The 19,707-nt window shown below is 54.5% G+C and overlaps 1 protein-coding gene across 1 annotated transcript in view; it reads left to right on the top strand.

Moving 5' to 3' along the window:
- The window catches only part of SLC30A3 (solute carrier family 30 member 3), a 35,815-nt gene extending 21,735 nt beyond the window's left edge, over window positions 1-14,080 (top strand). Inside the window, exons 7-8 of the mRNA XM_045009127.1 lie at window positions 13,396-13,530; window positions 13,856-14,080. Coding sequence (XP_044865062.1) covers window positions 13,396-13,530; window positions 13,856-14,001 — 281 coding nt within the window. The 3' untranslated portion in view covers window positions 14,002-14,080. The remainder of the gene's footprint in view (window positions 1-13,395; window positions 13,531-13,855) is intronic.
- The last annotated feature ends 5,627 nt before the right edge of the window (window positions 14,081-19,707 follow it).

Raw genomic sequence — 19,707 nt, forward strand, 5'->3', positions numbered from 1 at the left:
CTCTGATTGATCCAAATGTAGCTTCTATTGCTGGACAACGATCTACTACTGTTGTAGCAGATGCCTGGATGGCATTGTTTAATTGTTCAACTGTAGACTTACAAGAGGGAGAATGACAATAGTCTTCTCTGAACATAGTAGCAAAAGTAATCCACCAGCCTCACTACTTAGATCCATCCCATCTTGGTAGATACTTTCCAAAGCCAGTAATAACGGCTGGAGTAATTTTAAGACAACAGCCAAGGATCACTCATGAGAAAGCCAGTGGGTTTTCCCAGGTTGGACTAATTTGAACTTCAGTCCCAGTGTGTCTTCTATATTTTCCAAGATATTCAGTCTTTTTCGACTCTTGCTGAAAAAATAATATAATGAAGCCATTACATTTGTAGCTTTTTAAATGTCTTTTGAAGACTCTGCAGCTCGTACTAGTGCTAGTTGGAGTAGATGGCCTCTGCAGTGTGTATAGGAGAATTAGGGTTACACTTTTCTCTGAGCAAAGCTTGTACTCCACCATGTCTTCCAGAGAAGTTTGCAGCGCCATCAAATGCACAAGCAGCCATCTGTTTGGGGTCCAATTAACTCTTCTAAGATGTGGGTTGTCACAGATGCAGCCAATGTCTCTTCTATAACTTGAACATCTAGAAATGCATCTACTGGCCTACTCCTGACATCAAGATAACATACATAATGACATAATGACTTGATGCCCATTTGCATCGGTGCATTCGTCAGCCATGTACGCACATTGTCTGAATGCTGTGAGAGAGTTCTTCACTTTTTCAACTGTTGAGTCTTTCACTGTTGCACCACATGCTTCTAGCCAGTCAGTTGAGTTTCTTGCAGAAAGATAGTGAGCATTTGCTGGTCTTGTTCGGAACCGTGTTCAACTTCAGGATGAACAAGTGACAATGCCCTTAACATTGGCCTCCAGTTTGTAGTGTGTGGTATCTCTTGCTTAAATAGAAAGTACGGTGCCACAGCCATGTTTGTTCTCATGAACTGTGTTTGTGTCTCCAGCATTCTTAACAGCCTCATTAACGCTCACCGGTGTTGTCCTTGGTCAGTGGAGACTCAGAGTTCAGAGGTGCTTTCACGTGAGTTCACCTCCCAGGTGGGGGGCAAGGAGGTACCTTGCTTGTTCCTCCAGCTGCTCACTGTTCGCTCTGCCACGGCTGTTGGTTGTGCCACTGTTCACTCCACCGCTCTGTTGCCAGTGGCCCTGCACAGTCACCTTCGGCTGCCACCTGCCACTGTGACCTCTGCGAGTTGGTCTCTTGAGGTTCCACCAGCTCTCAGTGATTTCAGCTGAGCTCTCAGTGGGGGAACCTCCCTGCTAGTGCAGACTGGGCCATCTCTTACACAGAAACACTGTCCCACAGCAGGACTAAGCACTTAGACCTGATTGTCAGTGATTTCAGCTGCAGCAGCCACTTAACAGAACAAAAGACTCTCTATGGAGCCTAATCAGCTCTGTCTTTAACCAGTGGAGAGGGACAGGTCCCCACCCTCTCTCTTGATACCCTAAATCAGCACCCGTCTGCCACCCCCTGTGCCCCTGAGGAGCTGGCTGGGTGGCTGCTTCCCTCCATGGGTCAGTCACATCGTCCCTCTCGGAGACGTAGCTCCAGCCTCTGTGCCCTGGGCCTTCCCCAGCTCACCCCACACGGGCTCTGTGTGGCCCCAGTTCCACTAACCTTGGGCTTCTGCCCACGTACACCCTGTTTTCCTACAGACATCACAGCTCAGGGCTCTGAGACCCCTTGGAGGAGTCAACCCACATTCTGCTCCCCCCCTTTGGGTTTACCCCAGTCCCACTTCCGGGGCGTCTCCACGTCCCTCTCCCAGCACCCAGGCTTAGGCCCGTCCCCTTCGGGTCTCTCCATCCCCAGACCGACTGTCCCCAAAGTGATCTTCCCACCGGCCTGCGCGGCACAGACCCTTCGACTTCCTGTCCACTACCCATGGCCTAGGCTCGTAGGGACACATCTCCTGGAGTTGTTCCGACCCAGCCAGGTTACACAAATCCTCCAGTGCAGTGACCCCTCCCCGCACCCCATTTGTGGGGACCTCCTCCCAGCGGGGGGGGGGCTTCCATGTGGGTCACCCCCGGGGTCTTCTGCACACCCCAAAACCTGTTCCCATAAGCCTCAGGTGCCCATTCAGACGTGAGCAGCGGAGCCTGGTGGAACTGTTCCTAGTCCCCAGTATTGGCTCCGCCCATCTGGCTGGGCGCCCCTATGGCTCTGGGACCGAGCAAGGGGGTGAGACGTGGAGCCGGCCCGCGGGGTCAGCCTGGTTCGGTCACAGGCCTCCTCAAAGGCTGGAGGTGGGAACCGATATCCCGCCCTCATCCAACCAGGCAACAAGTTGGGATCCAGGCTCCCCTAGAACTGGCATCCTGGGGCCTTTCCCCACTTTCCCCTCAGTGGGTCCTCTCGCCCTCGGCTTCTCCAGCCCCCGTTCTCGCTTTTGCCGCCTCTCCTGCTTCCTCGTGTTTTCACTGCATCTCACGGGCTGCTCCAGCTCCCAGCACTTCAAATCCATCGCTGGGGAACCAGGTCCACGTCTCACCCCCTTGCTCGGTAACAGGTAATGATCAAGTGATCTCTCTCCTGCCATCCATCTCCATCCTCTGACAAACAGAGGCTAGGGACATCATTCCTTACCCATCCTGGCTAATAACCATTAATGGACTTAACCTCCATGAATTTATCCAGTTCTCTTTTAAACATTGTTATAGTCCTAGCCTTCACAACCTCCTCAGGCAAGGAGTTCCACAAGTTGACTGTGCGCTGCGTGAAGAAGAACTTCCTTTTATTTGTTTTAAACCTGCCACCTATTAATTTCATTTGGTGACCCCTAGTTCTTCATAGAATCATAGACTCTCAGGGTTGGAAGGGACCTCAGGAGGTATCTAGTCCAACCCCCTGCTCAAAGCAGGACCAAACCCAACTAAATCATCCCAGCCAGGGCTTTGTCAAGCCTGACATTAAAAACCTCTAAGGAAGGAGATTCCACCACCTCCCTAGGTAACCCATTCCAGTGCTTCACCACCCTACTAGTGAAAAAGTTTTTCCTAATGTCCAACCTAAACCTCCCCCTGTGCAACTTGAGACCATTACTCCTTGTTCTGTCATCTTCTGACACTGAGAACAGTCTAGATCCATCCTTTTTGGAACCCCCTTTCAGGTAGTTGAAAGCAGCTATCAAATCCCCCCTCATTCTTCTCTTCTGCAGACTAAACAATCCCAGTTCCCTCAGCCTCTCCTCATAAGTCATGTGCTCCAGCCCCCTGATCATTTTTGTTGCCCTCCGCTGGACTCTTTGCCCTTTTCTGAACCTTTTCTAGTGCTAGAATATCTTTTTTGAGATGAGGACACCACATCTGTACACAGTATTCGAGATGTGGGCGTACCATGGATTTATATAAGGGCAATAAGATATTCTCAGTCTTATTCCCTATCCCCTTTTTAATGATTCCTAACATCCTGTTTGCTTTTTTGACCGCCTCTGCACACTGTGTGGACATCTTCAGAGAACTATCCACAATGACTCCAAGATCTTTTTCTTGACTCGTTGTAGCTAAATTAGCCCCCATCATGTTGTATGTATAGTTGGGGTTATTTTTTCCAATGTGCATTACTTTACATTTATCCACATTAAATTTCATTTCCCATTTTTTTGCCCAGTCACTTAGTTTTGTGAGATCTTTTTGAAGTTCTTCACAGTCTGCTTTGGTCCTAACTATCTTGAGCAGTTTAGTATCATCTGCAAACTTTGCCACCTCACTGTTTACCCCTTTCTCCAGATCATTTATGAATAAATTGAATAGGATTGGTCCTAGGACTGACCCTTGGGGAACACCACTAGTTACCCCTCTCCATTCTGAGAACTGACCATTAATTCCTACCCTTTGTTCCCTGTCTTTTAACCAGTTCTCAATCCATGAAAGGACCATCCCTTTTATCCCATGACAACTTAATTTACGAAAGAGCCTTTGATAAGTGACCTTGTCAAAGGCTTTCTGGAAATCTACGTACACTATGTCCACTGGATCCCCCTTGTCCACATGTTTGTTGACCCCTTCAAAGAACTCTAATAGATTAGTAAGACACGATTTCCCTTTACAGAAACCATGTTGACTTTTGCCCAACAAGTTATGTTCTTCTGTGTCTGACAATTTTATTCTTTACTATTGTTTCAACTAATTTGCCCGGTACCGACGTTAGACTTACCAGTCTGTAATTGCTGGGATCACCTCTAGAGCCCTTTTTAAATATTGGTGTTACATTAGCTAACTTCCAGTCATTGGGTACCGAAGCCGATTTAAAGGACAGGTTACAAACCTTAGTGAATAGTTCCGCAACTTCACATTTGAGTTCTTTCAGAACTCTTGGGTGAATGCCCTCTGGTCCCAGTGACTTGTTAATGTTGAGTTTATCAATTAATTCCAAAACCTCCTCTACTGATACTTCAATCTGTGACAGTTCCTCAGGTTTGTCACCTACAAAAGTTGGCTCAAGACTGGGAATCTCCCTAACATCCTCAGCCGTGAAGACTGAAGCAAAGAATCCATTTAGTTTCTCCGCAATGACTTTATCGTCTTTAAACGCTCCTTTTCTATGTCGATCGTCCAGGGGCCCCACTGGTTGTTTATCAGGCTTCCTGCTTCTGATGTACTTAAAACAAAATTATTACCTTTTGAGTTTTTGGCTAGCTGTTCTTCAAACTCCTTTTTGGCTTTTCTTATTACATTTTTACACTTAATTTGGCAGTGTTTATGTTCCTTTCTATTTACCTCACTAGGATTTGACTTCCACTTTTTAAAGGAAGTCTTTGTATCTCTCACTGCTTCTTTTACATGGTTGTTAAGCCACAATGGTTCTTTTTTAGTTCTTTTAGTGTGTTTCTTAATTTGGGGCATACATTTAAGTTGGGCCTCTATTATGGTGTCTTTAAAAAGTGTCCATGCAGCTTGCAGGGATTTCACTTTAGTCACTATACCATTTAATTTCTGTTTAACTAACCCCCTCATTTTTGCATAGATCCCCTTTTTGAAATTAAATGCCACAGTGTTGGGCTGTTGAGATGTTCTTCCCACCACAGGGATGTTAAATGTTATTATATTATGGTCACTATTTCCAAGCGGCCCTGTTATAGTTACCTCTTGGACCAGCTCCTGCGCTCCACTCAGGACTAAATCAAGAGTTGCCTCTCCCCTTGTGGGTTCCCGTACCAGCTGCTCCAAGAAGCAGCCATTTAAAGTATTGAGAAAGTATCGTTAAATTTTATCTCTGCATTTCGTCCTGAAGTGAAATGTTCCCGGTCAATATGGGGATAATTGAAATCCCCCACTATTTTTGAGTTCTTAATTTTGATAGCCTCTCTAGTTTCCCTTAGCATTTCATCATCACTATTACTGTCCTGGTCAGGTGGTCGATAATAGATCCCTAATGTTATATTCTTATTAGAGCATGAAATTACTATCCATAGAGATTCTATGGAACATGTGGATTCATTTAAGATTTTTACTTCATTTGATTCTACATTTTCTTTCACATATAGTGCCACTCCTCCCCCTGCACGGCCTGTTCTGTCCTTCTGATATATTTTGTACCCCGGAATGATTGTGTCCCATTGATTGCTCTCAGTCCACCAGGTTTCTGTGATGCCTATTATATCAATATCCTCCTTTATCACAAGGCACTCTAGTTCACCCATCTTATTATTTAGACTTCTGGCATTTGTGTACAATCACTTTAAAAACTTGTTCCTGTTTATTTGTCTGCCCTTTTCTGATGTGCCAGATTATTTTTTATGTGACTGTTTATAATCTGATCTGGCCCTTACATTATCCTCTGCTCCTGACTATAATCTGGAGATTCTCTATCATCAGACTCTCCCCTAAGAGAAGTCTGTGTCCGATCCACATGCTCCTCTGCAGCAGTCGGCTTTCCCCCATCTCCTAGTTTAAAAACTGCTCTACAACCTTTTTAATGTTTAGTGCCAGCAGTCTGGTTCCACTTTGGTTTAGGTGGAGCCCATCTCTCCTGTATAGGCTTCCCCCATCCCAGAAGTTTCCCCAGTGCCTAATGAATGTAAACCCCTCCTCTCTACACCATCGTCTCATCCACGCATTGAGACTCTGAAGCTCTGCCTGCCTACCTGGCCCTGTGCGTGGAACTGGGAGCATTTCTGAGAATGCCACCATAGAGGTCCTGGATTTCAGTCTCTTCCCTAGCAGCCTAAATTTGGCTTCCAGGACATCTCTCCTACCCTTCCCTATGTCATTGGTACCTGCATGTACCACGACCGCCGGCTCCTCCCCAGCACTACACATAAATCTGTCTAGATGCCTCAAGAGATCCGCAACCTTCGCACCAGGCAGGCAAGTCACCATACGGTTCTCCCGGTCATCACAAACCCAGCTATCTACGTTTCTAATGATTGAATCTCCCATTACTAACACCTGCCTTTTCCTAGTGACTGGAGTTCCCTCCCCCGGAGAGGTAACCTCAGTGCGAGAGGCAACCCCAGCACCATCTGGAAGGAGGGTCCCAACTACGGGAAGGTTTCCCTCTGCTCCCATTGACTGCTCTGCTTCCCTGGGCCGTTCTTCCTCCTCAACAGCACAGGAGCTGTCTGAGCGGAGGTGGGACAATTCTACAGTGTCCCGGAAAGCCTCATCCACATACCTCTCCGCCTCTCTTAGCTCCTCCAGTTCCACCACCCTGGCCTCCAAAGCCCGTACATGGTCTCTGAGGGCCAGGAGCTCCTTGCACCGACTGCACACATACGCCACCCGCCCACAGGGCAGGTAATCATACATGCTACACTCAGTGCAATAAACTGGATAGCCCCCACTCTGCTGCTGGGCTTCTGCCTGCATTGTCTCCTGCAGCGACCTAAGTTAATGAAAGGGTTTTGTTTAAATCAAGAAGTTTTGAATGTAGTTTAGTTTACAGGTTTTAAAGGACGGCAAGTGAACCTTGCCCCCTTCCCACTCCCCTTCCCAACTCCCTTGGAATCATGGAATCATAGAATCATAGAATCTCAGGGTTGGAAGGGACCTCAGGAGATATCTAGTCCAACCAGTGGTTTCCCCAGGAATTGAAATTAGGGGGGGTGTTCGAATTTACAGGGGGGGTGTCAGGACCAATGAGATATATAAAAAAGATATGAATAAAGTAAATGTTTTGTTAGGATTATGCAAATTTAACATAAGAATAATGCAAGTTACACCAAAACACATAACAGGTCTAGATTTCTAAAAAACCATACATTTAAAAAAAAAGTATTTAATTTAAATTGACTTTTGAAAAGTAAGCCATCATAGGGTAAGAGGAAAGTCCTCTCATGGATCAGTAATTGGTTAAAAGGTGGGAAACAAAGGGTAGGAATAAATTATCAGTTTTCAGAATAGAGAGAGGTAAATAGTGGTATCCTTGAGGGGTCAGTACTGGGACCAGTCCTATTCAACATATTCATCTGGAAAAATGGGTAAACAGTGAGGTGGCAAAATTTGCAGATGATACAAAACTATTCAAGATAATTAAGTCCCAGGCAGACTGCGAAGAGCTACAAAGGGATCTCACACAACTGGGTGACTGGGCAACAAAATGGCAAATTAAATTCAGTGTTGATAAATGCAAAGTAATGCACATTGGAAAGCAATCTCAACTATACATACAAAATGATGGCATCTGAATTAGCTGTTAACACTCAAGGAAGAGATCTTGGAGTCATTGTGGATAGTTCTCTGAAAACATCCACTCCATGTGCAGCAACAGTCACAAAAGCAAACAATGTTGGGAATCTTTAAGAAAGGGATAGATAATAAGACAGAAAATATCATATTGCCTCTATATAAATCTATGGTATGTGCACACCTTGAATAGTGTGTGTAGATCTGGTCACTCATCCTAAAAATATATATATTGGAATTGGAAAAGGTACAGAGATGGGCAACTAAAATGATGAGGGGTATGAAACAGGAGGAGAGATTAAAGTGACTGGGAATTTTCAGCTTAGAAAAGAGATGACTAATGGGGATATGATAGAGGCCTACAAAATCTTGACTGGTGCGAAGAAAGTGAATAAGGAAATTTTATTTAATTCTTCACATAACACAAGAACTAGCAGTCACCCAATGAAATTAATAGGCAGCAGATTTAAAAAAAACAAAAGGAAGTATTTCTTCACACAATATAAAGTCAACCCAGGGAACTCTTTGCCAGGGGATGCTGTGAAGACCAAAACTATAACAGGATTTTAAAAAGAATTAGATAAATTCCTGGAGAACAGGTCCATCTGTGGCTATTAGCCAGGATGAGAGGGATGCAATGCCATGCTCTGAGTGTCCCTAGCCTGTTTGCCAGAGGCTGGGAATGGGCAACAGGGGATGGATCACTTGATGATTCCCTGTTCTATTCATTCCCTCTGAAGCACCTGGCCTTGACCACTGTTGTAAGACAGGGTACTGGGCTAGATGGACCATGGGTCTGACCCAGTATGACCATTCTTATGTAAAAATTAATTATAATAAAAATGTTTAGTACAGAAACTCCCCAATATAATGACCTCCCAAGATAGCAACGATGTGAGATAACAACCTTGGCAAATAATGCATTTTAAAAATCTTGGCCTACTGGGAAACATATTTATATAAGTTTCCATTCCCAGTCACAAATCCAGCATTCTGGAGCAAAGTGACTAAAATATAGTCCAACAAACAAATGTTTATTTAACATGCCCCTCACTTTTCCCTCCACTGCACTCCACTCACCGGTGTTGTCCTTGGTCAGTGGAGACTCAGAGTTCAGAGGTGCTTTCACGTGAGTACACCTTCCAGGTGGGGGACAAAAAGGCACAGTTCGCTCTGGCCACGGCTGTTCGTTGTGCCACCGTTCACTCCACCACTCTGTAGCCAGTGGCCCTGCACAGTCACCTTCTGCTGTCACCTACCACTGTGACCTCTGCGAGTTGGTCTCTTGAGGTTCCACCAGCTCTCAGTGATTTCAGCTGAGCTCTCAGTGCGGGAACCTCGCTGCTAGTGCAGTCTGGGCTGTCTCTTACACAGAAACACTGTACCCACAGGAACACTGTCCCCACAACAGGACTAAGCACGTAGACCTGATTGTCAGTGATTTCAACTGCAGTGGTCACTTAACAGAACAAAAGACTATCTATTGGAGCCTAATCAGCTCTGTCTTTAAACAGTGGAGAGGGACAGGTCCCCACCCTCTCTCTTGATGCCTTCAAATCATCACAGGCTAAGCACAGTTCTACTGCCCTTTACTCATACAATAAGAACAACATTTCATCCCTTTTCCCCCCACATTGTAATCCAACCCCAGCCAAAATCTATCACTTGGACAACACAGCTCTGTTTGCTGCATACCTAGGTAGATTAGGTGTGAATGTAAATATAATCTGGCCCTGAAGCCTTAGCCCCCAGCTCATCACTAGCTGTCAGGGAGAGCTCATTTAGGCCATGGCTACACTTGCAAATTTGCAGCGCTGCAGCAGGGTGTGAAAACACACCCTCTCCAGGGCTGCAAATTGCGGCGCTGCAAAGCGCCAGTGTGGTCAAAGCCCCAGCGCTCCCAGCCGCGCTCCCAGCGCTGTACGTTATTCCCCACAGGGAGGTGGAGTACGGACAGCTCTCCCAGCGCTGGCGCTTTGACTACACTTAGCGCTTCAAAGCGCTGCTGCGGCAGCGCTTTGAAGTTCAAGTGTAGCCATAGCCTTAGACTTTGCTTACAAATCAGCATTTGAAATTATTAGGTTGGCCAACATCACCGAAATGAATGCACTGACATCATAAAAAACAGCTGTATAAGGAAGCAAGGAAGCTAATCTATGTTCATACTTTTCAAATCTATTATACTTTTTCAGATACACATATTTTATCATACACTATATAAGCTTTTAAAGTGTGTATTAATGTTTCAGTTTAAATTCAGATTTCCAAACAGTCACTAAATTGGTATGTAACAAAACTAGGGGGGGTGTTGGGAAAATTCAGGGGGGGTGTAGGGAAATCACTGAGTCCAACCCCCTGCTCAAAGCAGGACCAAACCCAACTAAATCATCCCAGCCAGGGCTTTGTCAAGCCTGACCTTAAAAACCTCTAAGGAAGGAGATTCCACCACCTCCCTAGGGAACCCATTCCAGTGCTTCACCACCCTCCTAGTGAAAAAGTTTTTCCTAATGTCCAACCTAAATCTCCCTCACTGCAACTTGAGACCATTGCTCCTTGTTCTGTCATCAGGTACCACTGAGAACAGTCTACATCCATCCTCTTTGGAACCCCCTTTCAGGTAGTTGAAAGCAGCGATCAAATCCCCCCTCATTCTTCTCTTCTGCAGACTAAACAATCCCAGTTCCCTCAGCATCTCCTCATAAGTCATGTGCTCCAGCCCCCTAACTATTTTTGTTGCCCTCCACTGGACTCTCTCCAATTTATCCACATCCTTCTTGTAGTGTGGGGCCCAAAACTGGACACAGTACTCCAAATGAGGCCTCACCAGTGCTGAGTAGAGGGGAATGATCACATCCCTCGATCTGCTGGAAATGCCCCTACTTATACAACCCAAAATGCCATTAGCCTTCTTGGCAACAAGGGCACACTGTTGACTCATATTCAGCTTTTCGTCCACCGTAACCCCTAGGTCCTTTTCTGCAGAACTGCTTCCTAGCCATTCGGTCCCTAGTCTGTAACAGTGCATGGGATTCTTCCGTCCTAAGTGCAGGACTCTGCACTTGTCCTTGTTGAACCTTATCATATTTCTTTTGGCCCAATCCTCTAATTTGTCTAGGTCCCTCTGTATCCTATCCCTACCCTCCAGCGTATCAACCACTCCTCCCAGTTTAGTGTCATCTGCAAACTTGCTAAGGGTGCAGTCCACACCATCCTCCAGATCGTTAATGAAGATATTGAATAAAACCGGCCCCAGCACCGACCCTTGGGGCACTCCACTTGATACCGGCTGCCAACTAGACATGGAACCATTGATCACTACCCGTTGAGCCCGACCATCTAGCCAGTTTTCTATCCACCTTACCGTCCATTCATCCAGCCCAGACTTCTTTAACTTGCTGGCGTCCCAGCAGCATGGGGAGAAAAGCCTGGGTGCTATGGGGCTTTCTAAACTGGGGGGTGGGGGGGCTGGCAAAATCCAGTGACTGGAAGCTGAAGCCAGACAGTCCATTGGCCAGTGGGCCCATGTGTTAAACCCAGGGCAGTGACCCACAGGCCCAAACAGCCCAGGGCAGCAGTGACTGTGCCGGCTCCTGGCTGCCTTTCAGGCCGACATGGTAGCCCAGGGGTGGGCAAACTTTTTGGCCTGAGGGCCACATTGGGGTTGCACAACTGTCTGGAGGGGCTGGGTAGGCAAGTCTGTGCCCCCCCACACAGCCTGGCCCCTGCTCCCTATCCGCCCCCCTCCCACTTCCTGCCTCCTGACTGCCCCCCTCAGAACCCCCAACCCATCCAACATCCCCCCCGCTCCTTGTCCCCTGACTGCCCCCTTCCGGGACCCCCACCCCGTCTCCAACCCCTCTGTTCTCTGTCCCCTGACTGCCCCGACCCCTAGCCACACACCTCCACCCCGACTGCCCCCCTCAGAACCCCCCACCCATCCAACCCCCCTGTGATGGTGCTGCCCGGGGGAGCCAGCAGAGGTCACTCAAACAGGGTGAACTGCAAACAGACCGGGCCAGGCAAACCCCAAACGCTGGTGGATCTTCCAATTCTTAGATTTACCAACCAGCACAGAACAGTCTCTGTGTTACCTCACTGGTCACTCAGAATCCAAACCCCGCAGTTCCCTTAAAGTGCCCAGCCTCAGGCCTCCATCCAGACACACCTGTCAAATGTATGACGATGATTCCTGAAAAATCTTATCTCACCATACAAAAGAAAAGGTTCTTCCAATCCCAAAGGATCAGCCACACACCCAGGCCCAATTATAACTTAGGCCATGGCTACACTTGCAGATTTGCAGCGCTGCAGCAGGGTGTGAAAAAACACCCCCTCCAGCGCTGCAAGTTGCCGCGCTGCAAAGCGCCAGTGTGATCAGAGCCCCAGTGCTGGGAGCACGGCTCCCAGCTTAGCCATAGCCTTAGATCTTACCCAAAATACACACTACAGCCAATTCTTATTAACTAAGCTAACATTTATTAGAAAAGAGAGAGAGAGAGAGAGAGAGAGCGCGATGGTTGAAAGATCAATATACAGACAGACTTGAATTCAATTCCTTAGGTCCTTTTTTGATCTTTGAATCAAAGCTCTAGCAATAGACAAGCCTTGTTTGCTGACATCTCAAGCCCTGAGCAAACACCTCCCCTTCTACCTCTAACAATGCGGCTGCATTTCAAAGCTCTGTTCATTTACAGATCTTCCTAACCTAACTTCTCTAAAGTTCAGCCCTGGGTCAGGTCAGTCTGGGAGGTAATTAACTCTTTCTGGCCCTGCCACCTTTCAATGAGATATTAGATCACACTCATAACGTCACACACACCCCCCCGCTCCTTGTGCCCTGACCACCCCTTCCCGGGACTCCTGCCCCTAACCGCCCCCAGGACCCCACCCGCTATCTAACTCCCCCTCCCCCCAGAACCTCCGCCCTATCCAACCGCCCCCTGCTCCCTGTCCCTTGACTGCCCCCTGGCACCCCCGCCCCTTATCCAACCCCCCCCCATCCCGTGGCTGTGGGGGAGGGGGAACAGTGGGGAGGGGCTGGGGCGAGCATCCCGGGCCAGGAGCTCAGGGGCCGAGCAGGACCGTCCCGCAGGCTGGATGTGGCCCATGGGACGTAGTTTGCTCACCTGTGTGTTAGCTCAATGCAGGTTCCTGGGCTCAGGGCAGGGGTCGCAGACGAGGGACTCTGGCTGGTGGGACCCGTCTGGCCTGAGTTCTGAGGACCCCACCAGCGCCTGGCTGGGCAATGGGAGGACGTGGGCAGCCTGGCCCTGGCATGCTCCTGCCAATGCTTGGGGGGGGGACGGGACATACCTCATCCTAGCTCTGCCGGGGCGGGGGGGGGCAGCCCCATGGTCCTGGCTGCCCAGCGAGTCCCTGAGCCCAGCACACTCCTCCCCATGCCCACAGCACCCCGCCCGCCCGTTCCAGCCACCCAGTGATTGCCCTGCTCTGGGTGCATCTCCTGCCCCCACCCTCACAGGCTCCATGGGGCCACCCCAGGACAGCCTGGCCCTTCCCTCCACAGCCTGCTCCAGCGCCGCTCTGGCGTCCCCTCCAACCCCCTCCAGAGAGCCCTGGGGAGCCCCTGTGCCAGGGCTGGAGCCCTGCCAGGCGGGGGAGCCACCCGCCTGAACCCCCAGGAGCTGGGCTGCCCCGGTGCCAGGCTCATCCTCCCTGTTTGGCCCCAGGGGCGCCGCGGGGTGTCGAGTTCAGTGCAGTGAAGGACGTGCTGCTGGCCGTGAAGGACGTGAAGGACGCCCACAACCTGCACCTCTGGGCCCTGACCCTCAGCCACCACGTGGTGTCTGTGCACGTGGCAGTCGGTGAGTCCTCCGCCACCCCCCCACCCGACCCCTCCCTCCAGCGCAGCTGTGGGGCACCCCTCCCCCTACCAGAATGAGGTCCCTGCCCCCCCATCCCACCAGGGACGGGGTCCTTGCATGTTCCACCCTGACATGTGCTCCCTGCTAGCCCCTCCCCCGCGGTGTGATTCCTGCAGGCCCCGCCCCCTGGTCCCTGGTCCCTGGTCCCTGCAGGCCCCACCCCGATAGATGGTCCCTTTAAGCCCCGCCCCCAGCACATGGTCCCTGCGCCGCCCCCCCCCCCAGGAGATGCTCACAGGGGCTGGGCTGCCCCCTTTGCCTGCAGGTGCCGGCGCGGACATGGAAGACGTGCTGCAGGAAGCCACCGCCCAGCTGCAGAGCACCTTTGGCTTCGTCTCGTGCACGGTGCAGGTGGAGCGGTACCTGGAGGACATGGCCGCCTGCCGCCAGTGCCAGGACCCCCGGGACTGAGCACCGGGCCCGCAGCGCTCGGCACCAGAGATGGAGACGCCCCAGCCCCAGCCTCTGCTCTGCCCAGCAGGCCGCCACGTCCAGCCAGCTTGGCTCTTTGCACTGCCAATGGGGTGCAAGAGCCCCACCCACACTGACCCAGGGGCTGCCCCCCACACGGGGGGGAGAGCCATGGGGCAGCTGGAGCTCGGCCAGAGGGGCCCTGCTGGGACCCTTCTCCCCATCTGCCTCTGGGGAGCTCTTGGGAAATGGGGGAGCCACCGCCCCGGGGCCCATCCGGGCACCCTGCCTTTGGGCAGTGGGGGGCGCTGCAGAGCGCCCCCTGCAGGGTGAGAGCGCCAGGCTCCCTGCACCCCGCACCGGGGCGACTCTGCCCGGGTGCTGCTCCCGCCGCTGCTGTGCTGGGGCCCTGCGCCCGCCCACGGGCACTGACATAGTCCTGACCTGCTGTTCTCGTCCTGCTCCTGACTTAGCACCGGCCACAGTGGGTCAGAGCAAGGGTCCCGCTAGCCAGGTCTCCAGCCAGTGCCAGGTGCCCCACAGGGACTCAGCAAGCCCAGGCGCCGACTGGTCCCTCTTTCCTGTGGGGTGTTTGACCCCCCTCTGCCCCTGCCCCACCCCATCCTAACCCCTTCCCCAAAGCCCTGCCCCAACTCCGTTCCCTCCCTGCCCCTAGTCCAACCCCTTCCCCACTGCCCCGCCCCGGCCCCGCCCCCGCCCCGAGCGTGCAAACAGCTGTTTGGCTGCAGCCGGGCGGGAAGCGCTGGGAGGGAGGGAGGCAGAGGAGCGAGGACGCGGCGCACTCAGGGGGAGGAGGCAGAGGAGGTGGTGGGGCAGGGGCGGGAGAGGAGCTTGGCTGCCAGTGGGTGCAAAGCACCCACCAATTTTTTCCTGTGGGTGCTCCAGCCCCGGAGCATCCACGGAGTCGGCGCCTAAGTCATCAAGTGACCCTCCCCCCCGTCGCTCATTCTCAGCTCCTGGCAGACAGAGGCTGGGGCACCATCCCTGCCCAGCCTGGCTAACAGCCACTGATGGACCCATCCTCCGTGAACTTCTCTAGTTCTTGTTTGAACCCTGTTATAGTCTTGGCCTTCCCTACATCCCCTGGCGAGGAGTTCCCCAGGTTGACTGGGCCTTGTGTTTGTTTTCAACCTGCTGCCTGTTCATTTCATGTGGTGACCCCTAGTCCCTGTGTTATGAGGAGCAAACAACACTTCCCAAGTCACTCTCTCCCCACCAGTCATGATTTTACAGACCTCTGTCATATCCCCCCTTACTCGTCTCTTTGCCAAGCTGACGAGTCCCCGGCTGGTTAATCTTGCCTCAGCCCTTTTCTGAACCTTTTCCAGTTCCAGTCTATCTTGCCCAAGCCTGCTGAGGGACTGGTGCCGGGGGGTCAGGGCAGCATCAGGCCACTAGTTACTGCAGCTGACTCTGCCACGCCCTCCCACCAGCTGTGTGGGGAGTTAGCGAGCCGGACAGCCCCCACCCGCCCCCAGCAGCCCAGCCCTGCCTTGGTGGGGGGAGGCGCCAGCCCTCTAAGCAGCAAGGCCCTGGGCTCACACTCCCGTGCAGCAGGCCTGCAGTGTCTGTCATGCTCCCTGCCACACCCAGCTGACTGCAGGGTGGGGGGCTGCCAGGACCCCCCGAGAGGGGTATTTGTCCCCACCCCGGCTCCCTGCTTAGAACCCCTCCCTGGCACCCCCCTGCCAGTAGCACTTCTGGGGCGTGGCCCAGGATGGGACATGGCCCAGGGCGTGGCGTGGCCCCAGTGCCGGCGGGGCGTGGCCCAGGGCGTGGTGTGGCCCCAGTGCCGGCGGGGCGTGGCCCCAGTGCCGGCGGGGCGTGGCATGGCCCCAGTGCCGGCGGGGCGTGGCCCAGGATGGGGCGGGGCCCCAGTGCCGGCGGGGCGTGGCCCCAGTGCCGGCGGGGCGTGGCATGGCCCCAGTGCCGGCGGGGCGTGGCCCAGGATGGGGCGGGGCCCCAGTGCCGGCGGGGTGGGGCCCAGGATGGGGCGTGGCCCCAGTGCCAGCGGGGCGTGGCCCCAGTGCCGGCGGGGCAGGGCCCAGGGTGGGGCGGGGCCCCAGTGCCGACAGGGCGGGGCCCAGGATGGGGCGGGGCCCCAGTGCCAGCGGGGCACGGGGCGTGGCCCAGGGCGGGGCCCCAGTGCCGGTAGGGCATGGCCCAGGGCGAAGGAAGCTGGATTCCTGCTGGCGGCAGCTGCTCAGTGCCCAGGCCAGGGAAGCAGCCCCTCCCGCCCACGGGCAGGCAAACCCCAGACCCCCCATCCCACCTGCTGCAGGATGAGCCACAGCCGCATGCCAGGCGTGAGGGCTTGTGTGCGCCCTGCTCGTGCCCCTTGGGCACAGGACGTCTCGGTCCGCCCAGAGCAGACGGGGAAGAGTTACAAATCTGGGTGCCTGGGCAACAGAACGGCAGCAGCAGCAGCACTCAAAAAAAGTGAATAACGTTGGGACCCATCAGGAAAGGGATCGATAATAAGACAGAAAATACCATGTGCCTCTGTATGAATCCGGGGGACGCCCGCAGCCTGAATCCTGCGCGCAGAGCTGGTCACCCAGACTTGTTACAAGCGAGAAGAGTACAGAGAAGGGCAACACAAATGATGCGGGGGTGGAACAGCTTGTGTCTGAGGGGAGATTAACCAGACGGGGCCGTTCAGCTTGGCAAAGAGGCGACGAAGGGGGGATATGACAGAGGTCTGTAAAATCGTGACTGGGGCGGAGAGAGTGAATCCGGCAGCGCTATTTACTCCTTCTCGTAACCCAACAACTGCGGGTCACCCGATGACATGGACAGGCAGCAGGTTTAAAACAAACACAAGGAAGTTCACACCATGCACAGTCAGCCTGTGGAGTGCGCTGCCAGGGGATGTTGTGCGTCGGTTCAAAGGGAATTCGATACATTCTGGAGGATAGAGCCATCAGCCAAGACGGCTGGGGTCACAACGCCATGTTCGGGGCACTCCTAGACCTGTTTGCCAGGAGCCGGGAATGGGCGACGGGGGATGGATCACCGGACCATTCCCTGGTCTGTTCCTTCCCTCTGGCAGACAGGACACTGGGCAGGATGGACCCGTGGTCTGACCCACTCTGGTCATTTCTATGTTCTCACGTGAGCTCTCAGCGTGATGCTGTGGCCAAAAGAGCGAATGTGACCCTGGGCTGCACAAACAGGATTTTCAAGTAGAAGTCGGTTACTTTCTCTTTGTATTTGGCATCGGTGCGACCGCTGCTGGGATCCCCTGTCCAGTTCTGGGGCCCACAGTTCAGGAAGGAGGTTGATAAACTGGAGAGGGGGCAGAGAAGACCCATGAGACTCATTAAGGGATTAGAAAACCTGTCTAATGCTAGACTCCAGGAAGTCCATCGATTTAGCCTAGCAGAGAGAGGGTGAAGGGGTGACTTGAGGCCAGGCTGCAAGTACCGACGTGGGGCACAAATATTTAACAGTGGGCTCGTCAGTCCGGCCGAGGAGGGTCGAACACAGGCCCAGGGCTGGAAGCGGAAGCCAGGCAGGGACTGGAGCGGAGATGTACACGGTGAGGGGAATTACCCATGGGAACAAGTTCCCCAGGGTCGTGGTGGATTTTTTCACCCGACGGGATGTTCTTCTAACCGCTCTGCCCTGGGGCAGGTCTCTGGCCTGCGTGATGCAGGGGCTCAGAGTAGGTGACGAGAGACACTTCTGGCCTGGGGGTCCAGGAAAGTCCCGGGCGCTGCTCTGCCCGAGGAGGGGCCAAGAGGCCCAAGCCAGGAACCTCCCCCCCATCCGGCTGCTGCGTTGGCAGCAGTTCTGCCTCCCTGAGCAAGCCAGGTAGGGAGCTGGCTCGGGAGCGTCCCTTCCCAGCTGCACGCCCCGACTCTGCTTAACCCCCCCCGGTGCTGCCCCCGACTCTGCTTAACCCCCCCGGTGCTGCCCCCGCTGTGCTGCCCCCCCCCCGGTGCTGCCCCCGCTGTGCTGCCCCAGTCCCGGTACTGCCCCCGCTGTGCTTCCCCCCCCCGGTGCTGCCCCCGCTGTGCTGCCCCAGCCCGTGTCACAGCTTTGTCGGCGTCGCCCCGCGTGGGCCGTGTGTCGCTGTCCGTCACCCCGTGCCGTCCGTCCGTCCGTCGGTGTCTGTCTGTGCTCATCTGGGGGAGGAACCTGCGTCCAGACGCGAAGGCAGCGGAGACACCACCGCTGACTCCAATAAACTGTCCCCCTCAGACGAGCCCCCGTGACCTTTGCTGCTGTTTGTGGGCTGGGCTGGGTGGGCTACACGCAGCACAGGGGGGGGGTTGGGGGCTCACGTGCCTTCGCCTGGGGAGTGGGGCGCACACTGCCCCCCCAGCCAGCGAGCTGCCCCAGCTCTGACAGCACCAGGGCCCAGCCTCGTGCCAGCGGCAGGGGGCCCCAAGCCTGCCCTTCGCGGGGGGACAAGGCAGAAGGCCTCCCAGAGCACAAGGCAGCAAGTGGGGCACGTCTGCGCCGTACCAACCCCACCCAGCGCCCCCCTGCCCCCAGCCTGGCGCCCTGCCCGCCCAGTGCCCCCCCACTGCTCCCTGCCAACCCCACCAAGCGCCCCCCTGCCCCCAGCCTGGCGCCCTGCCCACCCAGTGCCCCCCCACTGCTCCCTACCAACCCCACCCAGCGCCCCCCTGTCCCCAGCCTGGCGCCCTGCCCCCCCAGTGCCCCCCCACTGCTCCCTACCAACCCCACCCAGCGCCCCCCTGCCCCCACCAGCCCTGCTGGCGCCCTGCCCGCCCAGTGCCCCCCCACTGCTCCCTGCCAACCCCACCCAGCGCCCCCCTGCCCCCAGCCTGGCGCCCTGCCCGCCCAGTGCCCCCCCACTGCTCCCTGCCAACCCCACCCAGCGCCCCCCTGCCCCCAGCCTGGCGCCCTGCCCTCCCAGTGCCCCCCCACTGCTCCCTACCAACCCCACCCAGCGCCCCCCTGCCCCCTCCAGCCCTGCTGGCACCCTGCCCGCCCAGTGTCCCCCCACTGCTCCCTGCCAACCCCACCCAGCGCCCCCCTGCCCCCAGCCTGGCGCCCTGCCCGCCCAGTGCCCCCCCACTGCTCCCTGCCAACCCCACCCAGCGCCCCCCTGCCCCCACCAGCCCTGCTGGCGCCCTGCCCCCCAATGCCCCCCCACTGCTTCCTGCCAACCCCACCCAGCGCCCCCCTGCCCCCAGCCTGGCGCCCTGCCCCCCCCGGGCCCCCCCACTGCTCCCTGGCAACCCCACCCAGCGCCCCCCTGCCCCCAGCCTGGTGCCCTGCCCGCCCAGTGCCCCCCCCACTGCTCCCTACCAACCCCATCCAGTGCCCCCCTGCCCCCACCATCCCTGCTGGCGCCACACCCGCCCAGCACCCCCCCGCTCCCTGCCTGGTGCCTTACCCCCCACAGTGCTCCCTTCCAGCCCTGCCCAGTGCCCCCATGATAGTAACCTACTAGCCCCACCCAGCACAGTGCCCCCCTGCCACCTCCCCACCAGTCCCCCAGGCACCCCATGTACCCCCCACCTCTGCTCCCTGCCAGCCCGATGCAGGGCCTCACCCAGACCCCCGCCCATCCTGCTCCAAGGAGCAGAAAACCACGAGGACCCTTTAAAAAACCAACACTTTATTGAACAGTTAAGATCACAGCGGCTCAATGTGAGCGAGTTCTCGGCTCCTGGCCTGGGTGCAAGGCGCTGCTCGGACAGCCTG

The sequence above is a fragment of the Mauremys mutica genome, chromosome 3 (assembly GCF_020497125.1).
Source record: "Mauremys mutica isolate MM-2020 ecotype Southern chromosome 3, ASM2049712v1, whole genome shotgun sequence".
NCBI classification, from domain to species: Eukaryota; Metazoa; Chordata; order Testudines; family Geoemydidae; genus Mauremys; species Mauremys mutica.